Source organism: Phaenicophaeus curvirostris, chromosome 1 (genome assembly GCF_032191515.1).
Source record: "Phaenicophaeus curvirostris isolate KB17595 chromosome 1, BPBGC_Pcur_1.0, whole genome shotgun sequence".
In the NCBI taxonomy this organism is placed as follows: domain Eukaryota; kingdom Metazoa; phylum Chordata; class Aves; order Cuculiformes; family Cuculidae; genus Phaenicophaeus; species Phaenicophaeus curvirostris.
In genome coordinates, this window is record NC_091392.1 from 79,218,396 (window position 1) to 79,241,548 (window position 23,153).

At 43.6% G+C, this 23,153-nt stretch overlaps 1 protein-coding gene across 3 annotated transcripts; it reads left to right on the plus strand.

Moving 5' to 3' along the window:
* The first annotated feature begins 8,242 nt into the window (after positions 1–8,242).
* Positions 8,243–21,171, plus strand: PTHLH (parathyroid hormone like hormone). 3 transcript variants are annotated; one of them, XM_069849871.1, is made up of 4 exons: positions 8,243–8,343; positions 10,798–10,920; positions 16,502–16,924; positions 20,732–21,171. In XM_069849871.1, exons 2-4 carry the CDS (start codon positions 10,820–10,822, stop codon positions 20,739–20,741), a joined length of 534 nt encoding a protein of 177 aa, XP_069705972.1. In that variant the 5' UTR covers positions 8,243–8,343; positions 10,798–10,819; the 3' UTR covers positions 20,742–21,171. The 3 variants fall into 3 exon arrangements, with proteins under 3 accessions (XP_069705972.1, XP_069705974.1, XP_069705973.1); XM_069849873.1 differs by lacking the exon at positions 8,243–8,343 and adding an exon at positions 9,564–9,624; XM_069849872.1 differs by lacking the exon at positions 8,243–8,343 and adding an exon at positions 9,871–9,940.
* Positions 21,172–23,153: the final 1,982 nt, after the last annotated feature.

The following is a 23,153-nucleotide window of genomic DNA, read 5'->3' on the forward strand; positions in this document are numbered from 1 at the left end:
TGTACTAAGTACAAAAGCCTTCACAAAAGTGCTTCACTAACCCCTTAGCTATTGCAAGGCGTTCATCACCTGTTGCCTCAAAAACTGCCCAAATCATCCTTTTTGCTAGTTACTTCAGTCCTACAATTTATACCATTCTTGGCTTTCTGCTACCCACTCCCTTCTAAAGACAAAATACCCTCCACCTTTCATTCTTCCCTTTAAATTCATTCACAACTGAACTATGCCTTAGCTGATTGTTCAGTTCTTGATGCATTGTCATCCTCACTCTACTAGCACTACCAGCTTTCCCTGCCTGTTCATCCATATGTAACTCACACCCCTCTGGTTTGTCTCCTTGTGTCCCTAACACCAGTAAAGCCACTTCCTTATACACCATTAAATTCCACCTGAAGCTTTACTTCTGCCTTGATGTCTAGCAGTTACTGCTTTATAGTCAGCAGGCTGGACTGATACAAGGATTGGGTTTGTTGTTATCCTATTTGTCCTCTCTCTACTTGCTGGTTTTGTCTCCCTGTTGCAACTTGTGCCTTAACTGGGTTGTTAAGCATAAGCTGGTTTTGTACCACAGAACAGAATAGCATCATGTAACAGTACAGCACCAAAGACTCTATGCTCACTTGCAGCCTGTAGATCCTATGCATCATGTAAAAGTTCTGTGGAACATACACAGTATCTTGAAGGTCCCAATGCTTGACAAAACTTATCAAGACTGTGTTAACTCGGCCTTTGTGTGTTTTTGGAAAAAGGCCCTAAAATTTAACAAAGACACTGTTTTGTGTATTCTTACATGCGTGTTTTTTCTTTTTTGAGACATACATAAATAGCTTACACAAGCCTGGGCCTGAAGCTGAGCACCTGCAACTTAAATAAGATCATCATTGTTTGAGCAGGGTTTAAATAATTTAGTACAAATTGGCTTTCCTATAGGTGTTGACAAGCACATCATCACTACTTACTAATAAGCACAGATTTCCAGAGGACTACACAGATATCACACTCCTCCTCAGACTGTGCATGTGTCCCTCAAAACAAAGTATTTCATAAACAAGCACCTGGAAACCTTGATTAAAAAACACCTGCTCTGAATCTGTTGGGAGGACAGATTGCACAGTGTGCAGATGGCCTTCACAGCATGCGTTGCAGATATTTCTGATATCTGTAGTCACTGAAATAAAGTTTGTTTCCCTTTCTCCCTTACACCGATCCAACACTGCATGCTTGCTGCGCAGTGGTTTGTTTCATGAAAGGAGTTTTGAGTGTGTCCTCAAAGAGGTTGTTGAGGGAGTCTGCCACTATCTGACAGTGAGTGCGACTACAGAAATTATGAGCCTAACAAACCCTGCCTTTGTGAACAGGACAGGCCATCACTGATTACCTTGTGGCCTGATATTGCAAAACCAGTGATATTTGGTGAAAAGAGGATAAAAGCATCTCAGAGGTAATAGGGATAAGTAACTATCTGATAAGCCTCACCACCTGTTGCACAATTTTTCCCTATTCATGCCTGTGGCTCCATGGATTGTTGATGAAAAACCATACAGATTTAATCAGGTCTGACATTCCCCCCTGAGTCCTGTAAGCTCTTTCTCTCCATACAAATAGTATCCCTCTGTTTTAATGTCAGTTTTTCTGTTCTGCTGGTCCTGGCACAAGGTTCTTGCAGAAGTTTTAGTGCTGTGCTTTCAAAAATGGAAAATAATAAAGTGAGGAAGAGCTCTGTCAGGTCTGGGCACATGTGAGGAATTTCTGCAATGACTAGGGTCTGAGGGGATCTCTGAAAAAGACTGGAATAGCCACATGCCCTGAATGACTTAACTCTGTGGGATGGCCAGGAGAATTTTCTGTGTGTATGCATAATTTCGAAATCAACACATCGCTCAGGGCTGGAAACAAGAAGGGTACAGTTAGCAAAACAGCAAGTGCAATACTCTGACTGGACAAAGATGGGAAAAACACTTAAAGATTTTGTTTCTAACCTGGTAGTCCTCAAAGTAATTGAGTTATTTAAATATTTCTCATAAAATAGAAACCAATCCCTAGCTGTTACTCTGATCTACAGATTGGAATTATGTCTACAGCCTCCTTTTGTCAATCTTGGATGTCAGTTCTGCCAGCACAGCAACATACAGATCCCTCCTGGAGCTACTCTCAGCCTGCACTAACTATAGCTTCCTTTGTTTTAACATGTGTTATGACTACAGAGGCCACCCCTGAGTCATACAAAACCCTCTCATGTCATTCCCTCATTTGCCTGCTCAAGAACCTGTATAATACCCAAGCCGTCCGAAAGACCTGGAAGACAGAGTGATTTCACTAAGGGCACTGGTGAGACCGCACCTCGAATACTGTGTTCAGTTCTGGGCCCCTCACCACAAGAAGGATGTTGAGGCTCTGGAGCGAGTCCAGAGAAGAGCAACGAAGCTGGTGAGGGGGCTGGAGAACAGGCCTTATGAGGAGCGGCTTAGAGAGCTGGGGTTGTTTAGCCTGGAGAAGAGGAGGCTGAGGGGAGACCTCATTGCTCTCTATAACTACCTGAAAGGAGGTTGTAGAGAGGAGGGTGTTGGCCTCTTCCCCAAGTGACAGGGGACAGGACAAGAGGGAATGGCCTCAAGCTCCGCCAGGGGAGGTTTAGGCTGGACATTAGGAAAAAATTCTTTACAGAAAGGGTCATTGGGCACTGGAACAGGCTGCCCAGGGAGGTGGTTGAGTCACCTTCCCTGGAGGTGTTTAAGGCATGGGTGGATGAGGTGCTAAGGGGCATGGTTTAGTGTTTGATAGGAATGGTTGGACTCGATGATCCGGTTGGTCTCTTCCAACCTGGTTATTCTATGATTCTATGATTCTATGATCAGGACCCAAGAGTTCTGACTGTCAATGTCCAGTCCTACTTGGAGCCAAAATTCTAACTACTTTATGATTTTTAGCAGAAAATTAGACTTTGCCACCTTGGCTTGCTAAAGCCAAATATCATTTTACTGACTTTTTTGCCACTTTTACACTTTCATCTCCTGGTAGAAATAAGACCATCAATATTCTTAAGAAACAAAAATTAGCTTGAAGATCAATTTGGAGGGCACTAATGGTAGGTCAGACCAAACACACAGAGTGAGATGAAGGAGAAGCTAATCTAATCTCATTGTAGAACAAGGTGTTAGAATGATATAAGAAGCAGTTTAATCATCTTGGGATAAACAAAAAACAGCTAATATATAATTTTTATAGTTGATCCTTATTTATTCCTTCAGGTTAATTGAATTCCATATTTGATAAACTAGTAATTTTAGAATCCTAACCTGCAAGGATCAGCTAAAGCTCCTCTAAAAATGCACTTGCTCATATCTCCTGCTGTCCAAGGTGATTATGCAGCATATCATGGGCTACATTTCACTATGCGTGGCCCGTTCAAAGCAAGTCAGGTCATTATTTCACTTTGTTTATTACAATTTAGACCTCATCCTCTATGGTATGTCATGTCTGAAAAAGTAACCACACTGTAAAATCAAAGATCAATCAAAATTTGGAGGCAGGGCGGCCATGTAAGATGCTGATCACCATCCAAATAAAGTGAATTAAGAGAATAATTTTGGCTTCAGTAAGAGCTGGACCAGACCCCATGACTTCTGGAAAAAGTTGGAATATGCAGATTGTTCCACTAGAAATTACAGATATGATAATGTATAATTAATGTGGTATGAAAGGAGATTACAAGAAATAATTAGATTAATAAAAAATAAAAGGCATTAAACAAATATATGACTTTAAGAAATGCTAGCAAATTAAGGCTGTGCTCATGGCAAAGCATGTCGCAGTACCTTGCTGTCCAGATTCATCAGTGTGACTTCAAAGTTCAACAAAGTAAGTTATTTCTATCAGCCCAGGTACAGAAATGCAGCCTGTCTTCTGAGCTGGAAAATCAAGCAAGGCTAGATACAGCCCTAGGTGTAACTGTCTCTTGTGTTTCAGTTGCTAAGGAAATAATAATAAAAAAAAAACCTCAGGCAAAACTAAATCTAAGCTAAGCATACTTTAATGATACTAGCACCATGGGCCCATAGGGAAGGAGAGACTCCTCCTTTTTTCAAAATAACCTGCAGGCCTGAAGCTAAACATGGTATGTCTTAAGCACATTATCCCTGTGTGTCACCAAAAAAAGAGATTTCTTCATTTTCCCCAGCACATTGTTTCTTTTGACAACTTTGAGTTTCCTTACATTGTTGCATGATGACAGTCTGGTCTTCTCCTTGTTTAACCAAAAAACCCATGCTGTTCAGCATAACTCTCAGATAGGAATTTTTCCTTAACTAAACATTCATTTTTCACCCATTAGAAAGTATCAATTCATCACAAATGTAATTTGAAAGGTTTTTTAGGTCTGGGGTGGAACTCAGAGAAGCCAACAGTCTGGGAATTAGGTCTCTGAATCAGAAAAGGGAAGGACTTGAACTCTGGTGTCCCACATCCTAGATGAGTACACTAACCACTAAGCTATTCCAAGGCAGGAGGTGAGGCTGTCTCCTTTCTGAAAAAAATGTCTAAAGTGCTGGATTTTGTTCCAACATAGTGCAAAGACAAATTGCAAAGCTTCTCCCCCACAGACCCCTCCTTTAAAATGAATTCTTGTTCTGCAGCCAGCCCAGCTTGGTAATAGTTTTGTGTAAGTTAAATAGACCAGACACGTTTGTTCCTGTTGGTATTTAATGGATATTCAGTGAAAAATAAAAAATAATGGAACGAATGAAATAACTCAATCATTGTTAAGAGATATTTAAAGCTGAATTCAAGACTAGAGAGAGGTGGGTTAATAGCTTAAAGTTTCAGAGCCAAACCATCCCTGTCCACTACTAAATCATATCCCTGAGGATCTCCTCTACCTGTCTTTTAAACACCCCCAGGGATGGGGACTCAACCACCTCCCAGGAAGCCTGTTCCAGTGCTTAATAACCCTTTCAGTGAAGAAATTTTTCCTAATGGCCGATCCAAACCTTCCCTGGCGCAGCTTGAGGCTATTCCCTCTCATCCCATTGCATGTCCCTTGGGAGAAGAGACCAACACCCACCTCTCTACAACCTCCTTTCAGGCAGTTGTAGACAGTGGTAAGGTCTCCCCCAAGCCTCCTTTTCTGGAGGCTAAATTACAATCATAGTTGCTATTAGCATTTCAAGTGATATAAACATTTGGAGTGAGTATGTTTGTAAGTTTCCCTTCAACAGGGGTCTAAAGGAGTTGGCTTTTTCTTTCAGGTTACTAACCTACAGATTAGGATTCAAGTGGAGGCTTCATTAGTAGAAAGGCGGCTTTGTGAGTAGGAAAAGGGCATGCATTGGGTGTATCTTATGAGAAGGCAAGGAGAGAGAGCTGGTACAATTAGCCTGAGACCCCACTCCTCATCTGGTCGGGATCAGGCTGGGCTGGGCTGGGCTGGGAAGGGATGGGACGGGACGTGACAGGACGGGACGGGACGGGACGGGATGGGATGGGATGGGATGGGATGGGATGGGATGGGATGGGATGGGATGGGATGGGGCTGAGGCTGGGAAAGGCTGGGCTGGGCTGGGCTGGGCTGGGCTGGGCTGGGCTGGGGTTGGGCTGGGGTTGGGCTGGGCTGGGCTGGGGTTGGGCTGGGCTGGGCTGGGCTGGGCTGGGCTGGGCTGGGGTTGGGCTGGGGTTGGGCTGGGCTGGGCTGGGCTGTGCCGGCGGCGCGGGGCCGGGTCGGCTCCACCATGGACAGCTCTCGGGGCTCCCCGGGGCCGGCGCCCGCCCCGCCGCCAGCAGCGACAGCCTCGGTGTATCAAACACCGGCTCCTCGCCCTCCACCCTGAAAATTATTCCTTTCGGTGTCTACTGGATTCTGAGAACCAGACGGAAGATTTTGGCAAAAGCCTCTTTGCTTTCATACAGATTTTTTTTATTATTCCCCCCCATGCCCTGAATGCATTAAATTAAATGCATGTTGTACAAATAAACCGCGCGTTGTGTCAGTTGCTGAACTTGGGGAGCGTCGGGTGGGAGAGGCAGCTCTGCTCAGCTACTCTATCATTGTTTAATAAAAGAGATTAGTGTGTGCAGATGGAGTGCCACAAAACGACTGGGTCTTGCTGATGGGGAGGGAAAAAACCGGTTTTCTCTTTCTCCCCAAGAAATATTTTCAACCAATTAGAAGATTACACCGCGTCAGACGTGGACTAAGGAGTTTCTCATCCCTGACAGCCCCGGGAGAGTCAGAGGGGAGGAAAGCAACCTTTACGGGACAGCAGAACACCACAGGGCTAAGCTGCGGGCAAGCAGGAGTATGTGCTAGAATGGGCTGCGGAGGGATGTGCTCGCCGCGGATCTTGCTGGGTTACAGGGTTTGTGCAAGTCTCAGACATTCCTGGTCCTCTCACGAGGAGTCCAGCAATCGCTGTTCTGCTGCTCTCTTCCCTTACTGCCAGACTCTTAAGCAGTCATAACGCCCATGGGGTTTTTTCCTTTTTTTTTCTTTTTTGCTGAACACCATTTTTTCCACCCTGGGAAGACTGGGGAGGTTAAACTCCCCGTCTGAACCGAAGCCCTGGACGAGTGCAACTGAGGTTATAGAAATCCGCGAGGGGAAATGACGAAGATGTTTTATTGTGAATAAAACAAGAGGGAGGAGGGAGAGGCGGAACTTCACAAAGGTGAAGGATGGGAAGTTTGCAGAGCTGAAGATTTAGCCTGTCTCTGAGCACCGGGCATGGGAGATAGTCATTACTTCCTTCAGTCTCTCTGAGGTAGCAGTGGCAACTCCTCCCCAATTAATGAAGCTGTCCCAGTTGTCGGCTTCTGTTTCAGGGGAAAGGTTCGCTCCTGACCTACGTTTATGGGGAGCACGGTCGCCCACTCTCCCACAGCCCCTGGCCCTATTCCCTGCTCGAGAATTAAGTCCTTTTTCCAGGTTTGGCACGTATCTTACTAGCCAAGCTCCCGGGTCAACTTCCTCGTAGGAAAGCTGATTTATGCCTGTTTATACGTAGGGGAAAAGGAGGCAGATGCCAAGCACGGCATCCCTCCAAAATCTCATTGTCTTTGAGGAGGGAAGAGGGAAGAAAGGGGAGGCAGAAAACCTAAAACGATAAGGCTTGTTTTGTCGAGTCAGGGAGGACTTAACCAGAAGGGCAAACACAGGGGTTTTGCATCATCTCCCCGCGGCTGCAGCTTTTTTTCCAGGACCGACCAAACGCCAAACCCTCCGTGCGTCCCGGCTGGGAAAACAACCAGCCGCCGCAAGCACCTCGCCTTGGCGGGGAGCCTCGCCGTAACCGAGGCGCGGACAGGTGAAACTCCGAGAAAATTGTTCCTTTTACCTGCTCCTAGACCCAGAACCAGCCGCGCCCGGGAGTGCCCTGTGCGCGGAGGATGCTTTGGCACGGGTGCGGGGAGGGGAATCGCGATTCCCCTCCCCGCACCCGTGCCAAAGCATCGCTCCGCCGGTCCTCCCTCTAGTCCATCCTCATTCTCTCACCCCCAGAGACCAGGGGACACCCGGAGGTGGCCTGGAGGGACGGCCGTGATGAGATGCCACAGGTGACAGAGGGTCCCTCCCAGGAACTGCTTCTCCGGGCACCGTCTGGCGAGGAAGGGAGGGTTTAAAACCTGACAGAGGGGATTTTTCGCCCCATCCCGCCACGGAGCAGAGCTCAGGCTTGCGGTGAGGCTAGGTATCAGCAGGACTTTGCTCACGGGTTAAGCATTTGTGTAGGTGGTGGGAGAAAAAGCGCTGCGCCGGTTGTAGCAGATGACAAACAGGCATCCCCGGGGGGGGGGTGAGGGGGGGGCAGAGGTGCATAGTATCATGGTATGATAGTAAAGCCTCCTAAACGGGTTGGGCACTGCTCAGTTCCTGCCATATTAGCAAAGCCATAGTTGGGCTGTATATGTTTTTTCTTCTCTCTCTCCCCCCCACTTCCCCTCCCCCCTCCCCCCCCAAGCCCACTGAGGCACGGATGAGGCAAACTCAACCATAGGAAGGTGGTTAGTGATGTCACAAGTTTGGATTTTTCAATAAAAGCAATAGTGAAGTGTCTCCCCCACTATATATATATTAGGAGAAGCTCCTGTTCTTCATAATAAAAAGAGCAGCAAGGGAGAAAAGCACCTGCTTTTAACACCCATTTATTTAGCACCAATCTGTTGCAGGCAGAATAAAAATTCTGTAGAGCTGGATTTCTTTTTACAAGTATTACTTTCTTTTATTTGTTTCACTTCTTTTTTTTTTTTTTTTCTTAAGCATAGAACATAGTTTTGGAAGCGATTGCTGAGAAGATCAACCACTGTTGGCCAGAGTGATCGCTGAGAAGCAGAAGGCTGTAACTCAAGGAAAAGGTGAAGTAATAAAATGTGAAGAAACTTCAGTATTCCAAGTTTATAAAGGCTATTTATTTTTCCTGAGTCTGTAAGGGTTGGGTGTTTTTTTATTATTTTATTTCTGGGGGAAAGGAAATTCTAAAAATATTGGATGGACGCTTTACCTTTAACATGAGCAATAGACCTGTGAGTGCGTGGAGGCTGTTTTCAGGGGATGTCACAATTATTTTTAATTATTCGAAAGGGTAGTGTAAATCAAAGGAGCCTATTAGCTATACATTTTAATTTACAGCCTACCAGGTGTTCAGGGAATTTATTTACAGCATAAACGATTTAATGTTTTCAGTATGATTTCTGTTTCAGCTCTTATGTTTTTGGTTTTATTTGCCTATGTGGTATGAAACTTGGCTCAGGAGCCGGGCTTTTATATTGTGGCAGCAAGTGTCGTTGAACGCAAAATAACCTGCAGGTAGAAAAATGCCTCGCTTTCTCCAGAAAGGGCTCCTCAGTGCGGGAGAAGGATGAGAAGGAGCGACCAGCCGGCACACCTCGGGGTTTTGTTGTGGCTTGTGAGGGTGTTCGGAAAGCATTTGCCGTCAGTCAGGCTCGGGGGCAGAAAGAGGAGCCCCCTCCGTCCCTGGGGGCAGCGGCGGCGCCCGCGGAGGGCTGAGGGGTCCCGGGATGCTCCCGGGACGGAGCCAGCGTCCCCAGGTGTTCCTCTCTGCCCGCCTGGGCAGGGCCCCAGCGTGCTGGAGAGCCCATCCTTTGCAGTCAGAGAGGAGATTGGCTTGCGAAGCGCTTCCCTTCGGAAAAGCCGCCGGGAGGTGGGGGCGAGGGGCACACCAAACCCTCGGGGCTTTCTCCTCCGTAAGAGGCGGGGGCGCTTTCCTGCGCAAGCTGGGCTGGAGAAAGGCGCGGATTGTGTTACCTTTGGGGTGGTTTTTTTTTTTTTGTTTTATATGAGTGTGATGGAAAAATCTGGTCCCCTCCGTCGGGGGGGCGCGGGGTCCGGTCCCTCCAGGCTGCGGGGCGCTGGCCGCCCTCCCGGCCACCGGCTGCGGCAGCGCAACCTGACACAGCGCCCTGGCCAGGCTGACGGAGGGCGAAGAGAGAGAGAGAGAGAGAGAGGGAGAGAGAGGAGGAGAAAACTTTCCACTAATTTACTTTTTTGGCCAGGAGAGCCTGTGTTCATAGACTGCGAGTCCTTCCCTCAGCCCTCCCCCCTCCCCCTGAGTAGCGTACAATTAACATCATTAGGAATCAGCCCTCCAGCTAACAGGGGAACCGCGACGAACAACGGTAGGTGTGTGAGAGGAAAGGCAGCCGCGATCCCGGGCTGGATCTGGAAAGTGCCCCCACGGATTGGGGGAGATCGCCCTTTCCACTGCGCTGCTGCAGGGGAGGCGCTGACCTAGGGGTAAACACAAAAAGGGAGAGGTGGAGAAGGGGAGAGAGAGAAAGAGAGAGAGAGAAAAGCCTGGCTGCAGAAGATGCGAAGAGCTTGGCCGGAGTCCTTAGGGTCTGCTGAGTGCATGTGCCGTCGGGTGTTTCCCTTTCTTCGCTCCTTTTTGATTCCTGTCCCTGGAAGCGCCGATTTCTAGTCTCCTTTTTGGCTGTGAGTATCCCGCCCGGGCTCTCACCTCTCGCTCTCTCCCCACATGTTCCTAGGGCGCCATCTCTTTGCAAAACCCTGCGTCCTCCCGCAGGTCTCCCAGAAGCGGCTCCGGAGCGTGTGAACATCGCGGGCTCCTCCAGCCCAATCCAACCTGCGGAGCCCAGCACGCTCCCCAGCCCCTCAGCCTCCCCGGGGCCACCGCTGCTCCTAGACCCCTCGGGCTCTCCGGCCGGGCTGCCCTTTGCTCGAGTTCACTTTCCTTGTCAGAATTGTGGACACAACTTTCCGGAAGCAGAGGACGCGAACCTGACTTTTTTTTTTTAAAAAAAATTTATTTTCGAGGTATATTTAAAGACAGATGTATAGATAAATCCCCCCCGCCTAAATCCGCGTGTGTGTGTGTCCGCGCGTATGTTTACAAAGAGGGTAGCTGAGCGGGCTCTGAGGAATCTTCCCTTATCTGCAAGGATGTCTTCTCCTGTACCATAAAGCCCTGAGACAGCAGCTTAGCAGACTAAAATTGAACACGGCTCAAGGAGAAAAACGGACGGTCTCTCTAACCCGATTCGAGTATGAGCTAGGTTATTTTTTTTTTTCAACTAATATTGAGAGAGAGATCTTGCCTCCGGGCAGCGGGAGACGGAGAGAGGAAGGGAAAAAGGGAGGGAGAGACAGACAGCAAGGAAAGGAGTGAGACAGAGCGAAGTTTGGAAGAAGCGAGCCGCTGCCGGGAGCCCAGAAAGTTTGTTTTGCCTTCACAGCTTCGAAGCTGGGAAAGCCGAAAGCTGGGACCGCTTGAGGACGGCGGTGGCGCGTGTCCCTCGGGACTGATGGGACCGATCTTCTTTTTCTTGCAGGTTTCAAGACCCGGAAGATACAATGTTCACTAGACTCTTCCAGCAGTGGAGTTTCGCAGTCTTTCTGCTGAGTTATTCCGTGCCCTCCTGCGGGAGATCAGTAGAGGGGATCAGCCGCAGACTGTGAGTTTCTCTCTCTCTCTCTTTTTTTTTTTCTTGATATTTCTGGGTTATTTTCCCTCGCTTCGGTGACGATGCGGGCTGGGGAAGGGGGGGCAGAGGCTGCCGGGGACTGCAGCCTCCAGCAAGCGCTCCCAGCGCCGTTCTGCAGCCGAGCAGCGCCGGGGTTACCTGCCCCAGATGCTCGCCGGTGTAGTCTAAGGGATAGGTAGTGGGAGTTCGGGGCAGGGGAAAGGGCGCTTTCCACCTGTCTGAACTCACAAAGCACTCCAGAAGGAGATATTAAAGCTGAGGGTCTCTGGTTCCGTGGGGAGCAGCTATGAGGCTGTGCTTGTGCAGCGTGTGCTGCTGCCCATGCACCTTTCTGCGCCCTGGGGCTGGGGGGCTAGGAGGGAGCATCCCGTTCGATCGAACCGCTGTGCGTGCAGTTAAGTACCATACACTTCGCCAGCACTGGCATGGAGCCAATATTGATAAGGGCAGAGGAAACACGCTGTAGTGGGGGCAATCATGAAACTGAAATACTGAACAATTTATTTGGATTTCTGCCAGGGAAAAAAAATAATAAAAAAATCCAAAGGGAGTCAGTATCAGACTTGGAGGCAGAAGTATGTTTTTTGATAAATGATAATGTAACTTAAGAGAGTCTGTTCAGGAAAGGAACTTTTTGCTCCTTCCAAAATAATCATCATGGTTTGTACTAATATTGCCTAAGCAAAGTGCACAAGAGAAGCCACTGAGCTGATGTAGGAGAAGCTGTCTCACATAACTAACTCGCTGGCTTTCCCTGGACTTGCATCAGATTTTCTAAGGAAGAAACACTTAATTCATAGTGTGGAGGGGTGTATTGTTACTAAATGCAAAAGGAAGTCAAGCTGGAGAAAGACAATTGGAAAATCCAATCACATCTTATAGGGAAATGTGACAGCAAACTATTTCAGATGGATTTCCCTGTAACTCTTTTATTATACACATAAGGACAAGATCTCCAAATAGCACTTCCTCTGCCATTTAAGCAACAAAAAGAAAAATAAATCCTCCAGGTGAAGTTACTTAAGACACACCTAAACTTTGGCACCAGCGAGACAGCTATTACAAATCTCCCACAGCAAATTGTGTAGAACGTATTATTGCTGATAATGCTACAGTGTCTTTTTCCCAGTCCATTAATGGTTTGCTGTTTTGTACTCCTGTAAACTATTATTGAGCTATTTCTTTCATTTGAGAGCATTTGCTTTTCTTGGGTTATAGAGGAACTAAACTTCAGTTTCAGAAACAAAGAATATGAAAATAATTGCAACACAGTCAAATGCTGCATTTCCTTGGCTAAGAAACTCTGACCTGGATCTAAGCCAAAGTTGGTTTTAATAAACTTAGATTTTCTAAGAAATACTCATTCTCTTATGTGAAGCTGGTGTTCTTCTAACACTCGTTTAAAAATGTTAGTGGTCTTCCCAACATCCTCATTCTGTCCTAACAGACGGGAAACAAGAGGGGGGATAAAGTGTAAGCTAGAGTTGAAGTGCATTTCTCTGCTCCTTCTTTGCTATGGCATGTAAAACACACACCAGAAATGAGTTAGCTGTCAGTTAGTGGCATTCATGTAGTTTTGTTTGTGGGTACAGCACAAACACAGACACCACACTCAAACATGTGTCCTGTTTTAATATCACCACAAACCATTCCTAGAGCTAATGGTTAATAACTCATGTAGACCCAGAGATATTTTTTTTTTCGGTGAAATGCTTAAACCAGCAATGGATGAGAATACTGAAGCACATTATTTTAGCATGCTAAAATAATAAAAATCACATAGGCCTGGTTCTACAGACTTTACTGAGGCAAATCTCTCATGGAAAGCAATATCAAAGTGTCCCAAGAAAAGATTGCCAAACGTATTATTTGTTATAGAAATGCTTTAGCTACTAAAGAACTTCTGAGAAACCCAGTAATGCCTCAAAGTGAAATTAGATATTTTTATCAGCGTGCCCAGACACTACAGCATCATGTCCCCAGATCTGTTCAAAATATTTTTCCTAAGCCTGAGATAGGTTGAGCAGCTTTCACTCCCTTTGGAGCCAGCGGCAAGAGCACTCAGTCTCACAAAATCCAGATGGAGAGCTGACTGAATCCTTTCCACTTATTTTGTGGAACTTGTGATCAGACCAAATGTGAATAATCAGGGCTAACAATGGTTAAATAAGAGCAACTCTGAGACAGAAATTTGTTGCTTGAAGCATGTTGCCTCTCAGTGAGGCTAGATATCAAGGCAGGGGGAGGGGCGGTGCGGTAAAAAATGAAGAATCTTCCTGAAAAGAACAGCATATCTGGAAGTGCATGAAGTTGTAATAGTCACAAGTCATGGATTTCTACTGTTTTCCCCCTAACGAGACAATAAGTCTCGTATGTGCATAGTGTACTTGGATACAGTAATTAGCTTGCATACTCCCATCAAATACAAAACATCAACATCCTTCTTTCAAAAGTGCCTTCTACATGTAATCTTAGCACTTACTGCACTTGGTTTGAGGTCAGACTATTTTTTTCCTTGAATGAGAAGTGAATTTTGTGGAAGGGTGGGTGGGACCTCTAATGGGTCATCCTAACCCTAACAGCCTAATATTTTTTTACATACTGTACCCAGTATGCAAATGCAATCATTCCAGTTTCCATTGCCTTCCTACTCTGTGTGTGGGTGAGATATTGTTGATATCTCCACTATGAAGCACTTCTTACATCAGCCTTCTTGAGCAAGTATTTTCCCCTGATTTACAAGTAGAGGAGTTGTTTGAATAACTGAGGCAGAAGGTCAGAGAGATATGTATCTACCACATCTTCTTTGTTTTTAGAAGATTTTTAATCTACAGCATACAAAGGAAATTGGTAGGTAAAATGTAATCCTTAAGTCTGGCTGAGTAATAAAAGTCATGTGAAATGTAACACTACGTAATGTTATACAATGATCTGGAATAGCAGAATGTTATTTGGGGCCAGACTAGCTGCTAAATATCATACAGACATTTAAACAGAAACCCACCCTCTTTGGCACACTAACTCCTCACACATCAATCGCTGCATTATTTTGGAAATGCATACTCACACAAGATATAAGTCTTGTAATGCTCTTTGACTGCCTTGTATGTACTGGAACCATTTCTTTAGGTTTCAGCTCTGTACAATGGAATAGCTTTTCAATCAAGAGAACTTTAATAAGAGACTTCAGCGATTCAAGGTTTTGTCACAGTGGCTAGATTGACCAAATACACATTACAGGATTAAGGCAGCTTTTAGGTTGTCTGTGATAAAAGGAATTATCCTTGTATTTTACAAGAGGCAGTAGGAAAGTTTTGCTCATCGTATGAGATGTGTTTTAGACTCAGTAAAGCCCTAAGTTTTTTGTATGTTTTTTTATAAACTAGAAGAATGAAAGGAGAACTGCATTTCCCATGCAACTATCCTGGGAAAATAAATTACTGAAGCAAGGAGTGTAATGTGAACTACAGTGGACAGCTTGACAAGCAACACAGAAGGATGCTACTCGGGAGAGTCCAAGGTGCTAGTTTTATTAGTGTACTTATTATCAGACTGACCTTAATGAGAAGGTCATTAGAGATGGCTATTGGAGAGCTTCAAGGAATGCACTGGTCAAAAAAATTCTCCTCAGGGAGATCTTGAGCTTATCTTAATGGTCATAGCTCTGCTGAAGAGAAAGAAACAGTATCGGTTCAGCTGTGTATTATCACATGGCATTTTTCCTTAGCCACATTGAGTTGAATGACAAAATACTTGCTCTAAAGCCTGAAGTCACCCAAAACTGATTTGGGGGTGCTTAAAACAGGCAATGTTTGGTCAAATTTGTGCTTACAAACCTGTGTGTATCTAGGCTGGATTTTAAGCAAGTATCCCTACTGTATGACTTTGCAAAAGAACAACAGTCATCTTTCAGTCTTTCTGTGGAATGGGGGGAAGCTGCTGTTTGAATTTTAATGCCAAGTAATACCACTTGAACCCAACACTCAAAAAGTGCAGTTCTACAAAGACAAAAAGTAAAGAGGATGCTCTTAAACCAATGTTATTTGAAGTTGCTAATTTCAAATAGCTCTGCTGTTGATCAGATCACAAATCTGAAGAACTAGGCTGAAAGGCATCAGGAAGGTAAACTGCAGAATGCTCCCAGTCATTTAGCATGCTCTCTTTATCCACTACATTTTGAAACCTGGTAGCATAGCAGGATATTTAGGGGTGGGGTGGAAGGAAAGAATATCCACTTGCAGTTATATCTTCTCCCATTTCACCCACATGCAGTTATCCCACTAACTGACCAAGCAATTATACTACAAGCAAGGCAGTGAATTCATTTTCTTTGGCCAGTAAGAATCCAGTCACATGCGGTACCCTGATGCAAGATGAGAGGACACATAGCCAATCTCAGCACACTAAAGTAGGGCAATTGGAAGGATAAACTGTATTATAGCATTCATGGGAACACAGCTAAAATCCCAGCTTGCACTCTTTCTGTGGTTTGCAGTGCAGCTGTGTGTCTATCCCACATCAAGGAAAAAGCATATATTTTCTCACGGTTATTTATTATCCAGGTGCCACTTACCTCTTCTTTCTTCAATATTTCATACCTTCTCTGCCAGTACAACATCTCTAAAAGACAGAGAGCTAACCATATCCCAGTTCCTCAAAAACAAGACAGAGATTACTGGTCATGAAAGGTCATGAACTCTGGAAAAGTACCAGAGACCCACTCAAATAAACTGGGATGCTCTTGAAGAAGATCTATGGAAGAGGACTAGCATAAAAGTTAGAGAGCACAGAAGACAAGAAATCTGTGCCCGAAAGTTCATGCTTAAAGGAATACTAGAAAGGCATCTAAAACAATAATTAGACACAAGTGGCCAAGCAGTAAAATCAACAGAAGTGACTAAGGCTCAACTCTGCTGATGCTCAGGCTGCTGCCTCTCTGGATAGCTCATTATAGACTGAAGTGGCTATGGTTTAGGCATTCAAATTCAAACGTTTTTCCATTACACTCCTGCAATTGCACTTATTTAAATTTAGAAATGAAATGCGCTTTTATGTATTTATTTATGTTTTTAAAATACATGACTGAGCAGAATGAAATTATTAGAATGATGCTGTATAAACACTGCTTCCGGCTTCAGTATAACTACTTGTTATTACCTCTCTTGCTTGACTGCAGTGCTCCATTATCTGACCCTTTAGTTTTTCTGTCTCTGACAACTGCCTTCCTGCTTTAACTCTCTGAAGTGTGATATATTAAGAGTTGCAATGTTTCCCTAGAACAGAGCAGTGACTAATCCAACTCCAGGTCTAGTGATGTGTGATCAGTCAGCTGAGAATTATTACCCGCTTAGGTCTTTCCCTTCTCTATAGGGAGCAGCTACTCTGAGAAGCAGGACTTGCTCCAGCAGTCTGGCTTAACTGGATGTCTCCAAATCTGAGAGCTGGTATACAGTCATTATGATCACCTCTGTCAGATGAGAGAGGAGCTCTGCCTAGTACTGGCCAATAACCAAATTCTAAATGATTCCCTCCTCCTCTCTTCTTTCTTTAGCAAACGGGCTGTATCAGAGCACCAGCTATTGCATGACAAAGGCAAGTCAATCCAAGATTTGCGAAGAAGAATATTCCTTCAAAATTTAATTGAAGGTGTCAACACTGCAGAAATCCATGCAACTTCAGAGGTTTCACCTAACCCCAAGCCTGCTACCAACACAAAGAACTACCCTGTCCGGTTTGGTAGTGAAGATGAGGGCAGATACCTAACTCAGGAGACAAACAAATCACAGACCTACAAGGAGCAGCCCCTGAAGGTATCAGGGAAGAAAAAGAAAGCAAAGCCTGGAAAACGTAAGGAACAAGAGAAGAAAAAGAGACGAGCTCGCTCAGCTTGGCTAAATTCTGGCATGTATGGAAGCAGCATGACCGAGAGCCCATCCTTGGACAACTCTGTCACTACACATAGTCACACTTTAAGGTAATTCTGCTAGTATTCTTTTCAGGGACATACCATATATTTGCTGAAATTGTTACCCTTCTGTAAGGCCTCACTCAAACCTAGAATAATAGCACACCTTTATGCTCATAAATGGGCAATGGCTTTTCAAGCAGGCAGAGTCTCAAGGTACTTTCTGGAGGTAAGTGCCCTTTCCACTTTGCACTGGTGACAAAGTCTTTTTTTTTTTCTATGACAAACAATTGAAGTAAACTACTTATTGCCAAAATGAGCCTCGAGAAGCTGAATGAGTAGTAGGTAGAGTTAATTCTGCAAAAAGAAAGCACATGATAGCCATTATTATTTCTTTTACTGTTTTAACCACAGTGTCTCTCACATCAGATCTTGGTCTCACACTTGGGCCTCAGCAGATTGAAAGCTTTGAATTTTATTTTAAGTCTCTCCATCTATAAAATGGTGAAGTTTCCTTTCCTCCCTCTCAACGCCTCCCCTTTTTGGCAATTTTCCCACCCTTACTTTACAGTTTTTCATTTTACTGTTTAACCTTAGGGGAGAACACAGAAAAGTTCTCTCTTAGTAATATCTGCAAACAATGCAGACCAGCCTTTCAGCATAAAATTTTCCCTGCCATTAGAACTTTTTAATTCAGCTGCATCTTTCTGCCAGCTCTTGAAACAATCACATTGGTGCTGAAAAATGTTTAGCATTGCTTTTGGAGAGAGATGTGCTTTCTTCATGTACGATAACAAACTTTTCAGGGCAGTGGTGAGCTGGAGACTTCAGCCTAAGTGCCCCAAGCAACTCATCTGCTTGCAGTCATCTCAGCTTGAGTGGAAGTCTGCAGGCTTGCAGACAAAGTCAGGGGCTCTGCTCCTCAATTGTCCTTAAATGTTTGCATTTTCAATGACAGAAAAACCCACCCTTTTCTATCCCCTTCCCCTTCACTTTGTCAGAGATGTAAATAATCCCTTAGAACAGAGACTTTAGCTGCAGGATTTACTAAAATACAGTCTTAAATTAAGCTTTGCAGGCCACACTTCACAATGTGCTCCATCGCCTCAACTTCTGCTCTCATCTACAGGAGATACCAGCATTCATGTCCATGACCATGACCTAGTTAGCATGTCTGCAGCAGTCAACAGCGAAGGAGGAGAGGCTGGTTTGTCTCAGTGCCTTAGGAAGGGAATGCTTCAGGATTCTGGTCAGGAGATGCCTGACGTTTCAATAGCTATTAAGGAACTGTGATGGCCAATAAATAGGACCCATCTCCCATCTCAAAACATAGAGAAATCTTGAATGTAAGGAAAAACCATGCTGGAGAATTTCAGCTGTTATTTTCTTTTCTCACTACTGTGTCTTTGGTTTTATATCCAATGGGATATGTAAAAGAATGACAGGTACAACCCTGCTAATTTTCCTAGTTCAGCCTTTCTGTTTCAAGTATGGTTGGATGACCAAAGGAAGCCAGCTTTACTGCAGAGTCCAGATTGCTAAAGGTAGATGATTTGGAGATGATTAAACAAAGAGAAACCATAAAACAGGAAAACAAAACTCCTCCTTCACAAGTACTGAGCATACCATGTTGGTTCATCTCTTAAGAAACTGCTAGTAGAAGAGACTGTAGTTATCCCAGTAGGCTCGCAAAAGATATAATTTCTAAACTTTAAATGAGAGCAAGTTTCAGATACTTTCATGCACTTTAGATGGGGGGGAGTCATGTTCAGTGCAATTTTCTATGTGATTGTGGGCTCCAGGTGAGCAAGCACATTTTAGATTGGGGGGATGACCACTTCTAAATGAGGTTGATTCGTCAGCTGGACTGAGCTGAATGAGGAGCTTCTACTCTATCTGCGGGTGGGGGACAAGGAAGATGCTTTTGTAGCATCCCTAAGGCTAGCTGCAGCTTAGAAGAAGCATCATTATTTTGCAGTGAAGAAGCAGATAAGCACAATGCACAATGGCAAATGTCAAGGAGATGCAAAGATAAACTTTACAGTGTGCTTTTCATTGTTTCTTTGTTCTTCTTTTCTGCTCAACACACTGAAAGAAAATCCTTAAGCCAATTCCTTCCACCCAATCTCAGCCCCAGAATTTGCGTTTAGATTAGAAAAAAAACAAAAATAATATAATCTCTAGATCTCTTGACTTACTACTGGAAGTGTCTCATAAAAGAAGCCAGTGTTGCAAAATCTAGAATCAAATCACAGAAAGCAGCTTGCAAGTAGCCATTGATACAGAGTCCATTGTCAAGATGTGGCTTAGATTAAACTCTAAAACAAAGCCTAAAATCAAAGCCAAATTGAAAATGTTACCCTGTTAAAAATAGGCCTGTGTAGTGCAGACACACACATGCAGTCACGCTGTATGAATTATGTACCATTATTGTACATACTGCAATATAGACTGAATACACCCTAATATTACTAGTTAATTACTAAGGAGCACCATGCTAGTGTTTCCATTCCAGGCACTTAAAAAATTCTTTCTAATGGACATTCCAGCTATACTCCCATTCCAATTCAATGAAGATGTTATTACATAATTTCCTAAGAAACATTTCAAATGAGGCTCCCTAATGTTAAATGTAGTCTCATTTTCAGTGTGCACATAAAAAAACCCCAACCTCTTCAGCTTTCAAGGATTTCCTTTTTTTTGTATCTTACACCCACACACGTCTGCCATGTGGAACATAACCCATAGCTTCAGTCTTCCATCCAGGAACAGGGGAGAGAATCCTGCTCCATCCAATAACTTCATATTCTACCCTATAGTTGTTTCCCAGGGAACAAACATCCATTACAGAAATGTGCTGTTCACAGGGACAGAAGGGAAAAAAGTCCAACCCTTCAGCATTTCCTGTAGTACTGCTAAGAAATAAAATAATATTTAGTATAAGTAGTACACTGACAGGAGCAGGCTCTGCTTTTGTCCTCATTCCTTCACAAGGAAGGGAGGAGTACAAAACTCACACCAGGCTGCCAGCATTCCTTAGAAAACTCCCAAATCTTAGAGCTGTATAGAGCTGACTGTGTCAGCTTTGACTGAATGCTGTGGGAGTCAGGCGCTTAACACAGCAAGATGCTTGTTTTCTCTCAGGACCAAGATTTTGACTCGCAGAGGGAGAGTTTCAAGATTATAGTCTTTTCATCCATTCAGGCACCTAAAGAGACATGTTGTCAAGGGTATGTTCACTTCAAGACCTGAGCGGACTTTACTGCCTGAGTACTGCAGGTACTTATGTACATGACAGCACAGAAATGTATATACCTCTAAGATAAACAGCCCCTTGTCTAACAAGGGGAAAGATAAATGTGGGAAAGATAGATGAAATAAGGCCTGTGGGAGTGTTTTAATAAGAAGCCTGACATCACACCCAAGCAGTTAACACAGCAGGCACATGATTGACAGTGTTCAATAAGGACTTTTTTCTTATCTTCAGAGTAAATTTCTCCATCTTTTTAGCTCTTAACACTATAGGCTGATACAATTTTTCTACCCATAACACTCAGGAATCTTCTTGCATAAAGCTCCAAAGAAAGGCCCTTCCTATTTCTCCAAGTGTAAAATATAGTGGAAGAGATGGCTTCACTGTTGTGACAAACTGTAGGTCTTCCTAGTGCTAGCTGATTGCACTGAAGAAAACATGGCAGAGGGCTTGAAAAGCTGTCTAAAACTGTAGCGTTGTTAAACAGGCCCTATTATTTTAAATGTTCACTAGCAAGGCATACCTGTTATAGTCTGTGGCACTCTTGCTATTAATTTTATGTCCAAGTACTTGAAATTAAAATTAATTTTTCTATTTTTTTTCTGTTCTTTTTTTCTTTGCAGGAGGCGCTGACATTTTCAGCAAGAAATTTTTGGAAGACATATTGCAGTATTCTGTAATAGTGAACATATGGGAAGTATTAAAATATTTATTACCTGTAAATATTGTAAATGCTCAGAATAAAACCTTTTCCCCCATTGCTCTCTGAAACTGCACATTTGGTTATTGTGAATTTTCTTTTTTTTTTTTTTTTTTTTTTTTTGGCTAAGGCTAAATCAATTATTATTCTCACATTTACCATAATTTATTTTGTTGACTGGTGTATTTATTTTGTGAACGTATCTTGGTGCTGCTGACTTTCCATATTTTTTGTAACATAATGCACTTTAGATATACATATCGAGTACATTGATAACTGACATAAAATGTTGCTGTTTTGTGGTCGACTTCAATGAATGCCTACATACAGTTGTTCAAAATTATTTTCCTTTGTGCATGTATAATAGCAGTATTTTAAAATTTGTAAAGAATGTCTAATAAAATATAATCTAATTAAATGATGACTCAGAGGGGAAAATGTGTCCTTTGGGAATTTCAAGAGCAGGAATAGTATTCTTTTTCTTTACTACATTTGAAAATAATTTTATATTTAATGTGTTTACGTTGGTTCAGACTCCCACATTTTCACATTAGCTTTTACTTAAAAATCACTTAGAACATATTTTGTTCCAGTGCTTTATTTCAAGTCGGCTAAGTTGCTGAATGACCTAGGGGTACCGTCATAGAGCTCAGACCCTGCTGCAGAGAAAGCATGATTCCCAGCCTTTCCAGCCCACAGCCCTGCAAAGGCTGAAGCATGACATTCTCCAAATGAGAGAATGCAAAAAGCAGCCCCATGGGATGCATCACTTACTACACTCTTGGAAGGTGCTCACATGTCACACCCCATAGCCTTGTTCAAATATAGACAGATGCTCAGCATCCTTGGCTTCCACCAACTTTACTAAAAGATGAAACTATCTACCACATGAGCAGAGTCTCAGCTCTTTGTACTTGGGGACCACATTATGTTACTATGATTGGGGGAGGGAGAAGAGTGTTTCCTGAGTTAATGTATAAAGGAATAGAAAAAGTGGAAACTGCAGCAGGTACTGTTGCATTGCTTGAGTAACTTTTCTCACCACAAAGTTGCCTCACATCTGCATTAATTTTACTTGTGCTTTACACTCATAGACAGCTGCAGCTAAGGGAGAGACCATCTTCATTATTTCATGGTCACTGGCTGAGGAAAACAACAGAAAAAATCATGATCTCCTATCACTTTTCTTTAAAGTGAACATATGAGTCCTGCTTCCTGTCTCTCTTGCTACCACCCACATGTTAATCACAGCAGCTGCTGTGGGGGCAACCTGAACAAACGAGATTGTTTCACGGAGATATGTGTACTTTGTAAAACCCTACTGAATTTCCTCTGCCTCACTCCTTTAACATCAGCAACATCAGAAAAATGCGAGCGTGGAAAAATAAATTACAAATCCTGGGAATTTTAAGATAGTTCTTGTAATTGTTGCTCCATTCTGTAGTTGCCAAGCTTTTCTTTTTTATTCTTCTTTCTTTTTTTTGAAGTGCCATCTTTTCCATTGCCAAAGTACAGCCATCATATAATATAAAACAGATGTGTTTCTGCTTTCTACCCAATCTTGCAGAAAGCTACCTCCAAGAAAGGACTAAAAGCAAAAAACTTGAGAAAAACTTACCCATCCTCCCCCAACCACGTCTTCAAAGTGTGAAATTCTGCGCTTCATTATGTACAGTTAATTACTACAGCCACAAAGCACATGCATATCTTTTCAGATGAAAAATATTATACATGATGAAATGTATCACAGCTTCAGGGTTGCCTTAAAGAAAAAAAAGGCATGGTTCCTGCACATTTTCAACTTGGCCTCCTTGTACTTTTTGCCTATTTATAGCATCCAGCTAATGCTTGACAACTGAAGTTGACTGCAATATATTCAGAAGATAATTTTGTATCTCAAGATTACCAGCATAACCCAGCTGGAACTAAAAACTAAAGCTACAGTAGGGAGGGGAAATTTGTCTTCCTCAGAAAAGATGATCTTCAGCAGACAGGGGGCCCAAAGAACATGAAATAAAACTATATACCCAAATGCTAAACCTTGGCTCTGTAGAACTGGTCACTTCATAAGAGGATGCCTGATTTTGAAGTGTCTCCTGTCTCCTTCATATCTTTACACTGACCATTTAGGACTTGTAACCTTTTTTCCTCATTTCTATATATAAAATTTGATTTTAGAGCAAAAGTCAAGTTTTTCCTAAATACCTTTACACGGGCCTTATAAAAGCTCTCTATGGATCCTGTGGATCACAGACTGTGGTTTGAAAGTCACTGCTACAGACCTCTGGGTTTAACTCTCCAAAGTTGAATGCAGGTTTTTTTAAGCTCTCAGCTTCGCAAGGAAA

Excerpts from the sequence above, each read along its gene's own strand:
- PTHLH (XM_069849871.1), top strand. The coding sequence starts at position 10,820 with ATGTTCACTAGACTCTTCCAGCAGTGGAGTTTCGCAGTCTTTCTGCTG. Across the intron at positions 10,921-16,501 it reads GAGGGGATCAGCCGCAGACT|CAAACGGGCTGTATCAGAGC; the intron begins GTGAGTTTCTCT and ends TTCTTTCTTTAG.